This window comes from Poecilia reticulata, linkage group LG19, assembly GCF_000633615.1.
Source record: "Poecilia reticulata strain Guanapo linkage group LG19, Guppy_female_1.0+MT, whole genome shotgun sequence".
Lineage (NCBI taxonomy): Eukaryota > Metazoa > Chordata > Actinopteri > Cyprinodontiformes > Poeciliidae > Poecilia > Poecilia reticulata.
Genome location: NC_024349.1, coordinates 11700912 through 11704750, shown reverse-complemented (window position 1 = coordinate 11704750; position 3839 = coordinate 11700912). Strand labels below are relative to the sequence as shown.

At 34.4% G+C, this 3839-nt stretch overlaps 1 protein-coding gene and 1 non-coding gene across 2 annotated transcripts in view; one reads left to right on the top strand and one right to left on the bottom strand.

The window, feature by feature from the left end:
• The window catches only part of tha1 (threonine aldolase 1), a 9027-nt gene continuing 5188 nt past the window's right edge, over positions 1 to 3839 (bottom strand). The window contains exon 4 of the mRNA XM_008437586.2: positions 1 to 626. Coding sequence (XP_008435808.1) covers positions 306 to 626 — 321 coding nt within the window. The 3' untranslated portion in view covers positions 1 to 305. The remainder of the gene's footprint in view (positions 627 to 3839) is intronic.
• On the top strand, positions 2719 to 2800 carry trnal-uag (transfer RNA leucine (anticodon UAG)). Its single transcript has one exon. It is a non-coding gene; the product is annotated as a tRNA-Leu (tRNA).

Here is a 3839-nt window from a genome sequence, read left to right as displayed (position 1 = left end):
TTATTTCTATTAAGCTGATTTACTTTAAAGGAAATTATTACAGCAAATCAATTATATCAATTATACATACATATGTATAAATGTTTTATTAGTCATACTAAAAATCTTTGYGTAACTTAATATTTCAAAATCAAAAAAAGAGAAAAGGGTGAAGATCAAATTGATTGAAAAATAAGAAAACTGTTGCACTGAAAGAAACTAAATCTCAACATCCAAAGATCTTCCAGTTGTATATTTTAGCACATATGAGCCCTTGTCAAGATTATTCCTTTAATATTATGTAGTTAGTGTTATTATTCAGACGTTCAGGTTCTACTGTTCAAGTGCTGACAAGCCACAAACTGCATTTTCTTGATAGCCAGCTGGGTGTCTTCAGGGGATATTCCAAGATGCCACACCGCCCTGATGGAGTTCCCATAATGAGGGAACATGAGAACCCGGACTCCCTGCCCCAGAGCCGCCTCTTCCCCCTCCCCGACCTGACCCATGCGGGCACAGACCTCCTGGGGACTCAAGGCAGGATCCTTTATTCTGAAACGCAGGATGTTTGTCTCCACAGCYGACATGTCCACATCAAACAGGGAGGGAGCGCAGTCGAGCAGGGCTGGTAGGAGGAAAAACACAAATAAATTAAGAGAAATATTTATTTATTTCMAACATGCTTGAACCCTTTCATGCTTGAATTATGATCCTTTGGGTAAGAATTTTTTTCCTTTTTTTTTTTTTCTTTTATAAGGCATAAAAAAAGGTAGAAAAAAAATGTCAATTTTTAATTTTTTTATTTTCTCCAAATACAAAGTTGTTATTTGAAAAATACATCAGTAGTATTGTTGTTTAGGGATTATCTGATGTCACAATATATTTTTTTTACCTGCCAGAGTCGTCTACAGTAGAAGGAGGAACCGGGTCGATTGGCTGCTTTTTTGTCTGTCAGCCATATTGGATTTAACAAAAGTAGTTTCTTGCATTTGCAGCTGATGGCCAGTAGTTGATAGTGTATTTTATGATATATTAGTGTCCACTTCAGTGGTCTGTGTACATTTATAACATAATAATCCACAAGAAGCACAAGAAAATGGCTTTTAGACATCTGCCCACTGTAGTGACCACAATGCATGAAAGGGTTAAAATGAATTTTTACTCCACGTGATATTTTCTACTCTTTCCAAATCATATCTGTATGACTAATTTATTGTTATGCATTCTACAACATGCTTACTATCTACAGTATCCTGAAATACATCCATACATGTTTAGCAAAACAATCTAAAACAAAATCTTTTCCTGGYCTATATAAATTTTGTTGGACGATCATTTTTCCCAGAAGTTATTGCAATTAACAATATCAATAAAACGTTTCAAGTAATATAATTGATGTGGTATAATAACGCAAGAACACATTCTCAAAAATTCTATTGAACATTTAACACTGGAACTGGAAGACATTTNATGTTCATTACTTATTGTACAGAATAGCTGCAGCAATGTTTACAGTCATCCCTGACAGAATTCCCTCTTTGGGAAAGCAGATAATTTCGGCTACTTGAATCGGCTGCTGTTACATAAGGCGTACTTATATAATAACAGCAGCTACATTAAGAGGATGGCTGCAGTGGACTTTCAAGCACTTTATTAGTTGCAACCTATTAGACTCATAAAGAGTAGTGAGACTCCATGTGTTAAATTTGAACATAGAGGCATTTATGTCCTCTGCTATGGAGAGCCATTTATTGATTTATTTTACTCATTTTTTATTTATTTCACCCATTTATTGATTTATTTAATTTTGGCTGAAATGGCTCTCCATACTCTGCAGTCTTGAAAGTAACCAAATACCAATAGTTAATTGGATAATTAATGCTGGGGAGAATCTCTTGAGTACATACTCTAATCAATCAATCAGTCAGTCAATCAATAAATCAGTCAGTCAATTAGTCCACAAACAGTTGAATGATTGTTGATTCAATATAATGTCACCATGAACTCTTACATTACTGACTGTACACATATGAAAAGGGATCATCAGAATAAACAACATTTTTGTGTAAACCTGTCCCTACAACATAAATTTCAAGGTTATACAGCAAATTAATTTACAGTGTAAGGTGCAACATCAATCTCTCTTTCTCTCTCTCTCTCTCTCTCTCTCTCTCTCTCTCTCTCTCTCTCTCTTTCTTTTTTCTCTCTCTCTCTTTCTTTTTTTCTTTCTCTCTCTCTCTCTCTCTCTCTCTCTCTCTCTCTACATTAACTCATATATCCAACATCTTTTCAACAAAACAAAACGATCTAACTAAATAGCCTTTCATTTTTCATTCCAATTAAATATTGTTATTTCTTCACWGCCACACGTTCCCTCTTTTTCCAAACTGTTTTGGTTCATTTTAGTCAATCTGGTCTGCTTTGGTTCAGAAAAATATCAGTAGTTAGCAAAACAACTGTACTGAACACAACAATTATTACTTATGGTTTTATTCACCTGTTGCTGAACTGCACAGGTCTTCTTTTCATTTGGTGGTTCACTACATAAATAAGGCTTATTTGTTGCAGTGACCACCAAATGAAAACAAAAATCTCAAACGAGCTTTGAAARCGTTTTATAATCAGGTAAATAGACATTGTGAACCATTATAACAGGTCAACTTGGTAAAACCTCAGTCAGCAAAGGATACTTTTTCCTGACAGTTTTATTCATCAGAAGACATCTGCAATGGCGGGATCGGTAGCGTGGCCGAGTGGTCTAAGGCGCTGGATTTAGGCTCCAGTCATTTCGATGGCGTGGGTTCGAATCCCACCGCTGCCAGAACTTTTGTCACAAATTCACACTGCAGGGTAAACAACGTGTTGGTTATTGTACTGCTACTGAATAAAATACCATATCCTGTTTTAGCTTTTGCTTACTATAGCATACTGTACTATACTACTTACTAGCACCAAGCACTAGAGCCATCTAGTGGCCACATGAGTTAAGGGAAGGTAAAGTATGTTTTGAAGGTGAACATGTATCCTACATGGATAGTTACTTAACTTTGGCACAAATCATACAGAGATACTGAATAGTTGATGTTTGAATATGTTATTTTGTAATCATCCAGTGCCTTGCACAATCACTCCAAGGGAAAATTTTTAAGATAAAATGAAACTTATATAAGTTATTATTCATTTAAATGACCTGCAAAGTGAATATATTCAATCGCTTTACTCTAAAATCCAGTTCAATCAATTATCTTCAAAAACCTCTAAAGGGGTGCACTCCACAAATCTGACCTTCACAAAGAAAGCAACAAAGTGGAGGAATATACTTTAGTTAGATAAAACCAAAGTTAGTTGTTAATACTACTATTTATATATTTTAACCTTCAAAATGCAAGTGGCTGTGTTTTGAATATCTGTTGCTCACATGTTAGCAAAGTAAAAAACAAACTCTGGAATGAATTATGAAGCAATTTCTATTTTATTTCTATTAAGCTGATTTACTTTAAAGGAAATTATTACAGCAAATCAATTATATCAATTATACATACATATGTATAAATGTTTTATTAGTCATACTAAAAATCTTTGYGTAACTTAATATTTCAAAATCAAAAAAAGAGAAAAGGGTGAAGATCAAATTGATTGAAAAATAAGAAAACTGTTGCACTGAAAGAAACTAAATCTCAACATCCAAAGATCTTCCAGTTGTATATTTTAGCACATATGAGCCCTTGTCAAGATTATTCCTTTAATATTATGTAGTTAGTGTTATTATTCAGACGTTCAGGTTCTACTGTTCAAGTGCTGACAAGCCACAAACTGCATTTTCTTGATAGCCAGCTGGGTGTCTTCAGGGGATATTCCAA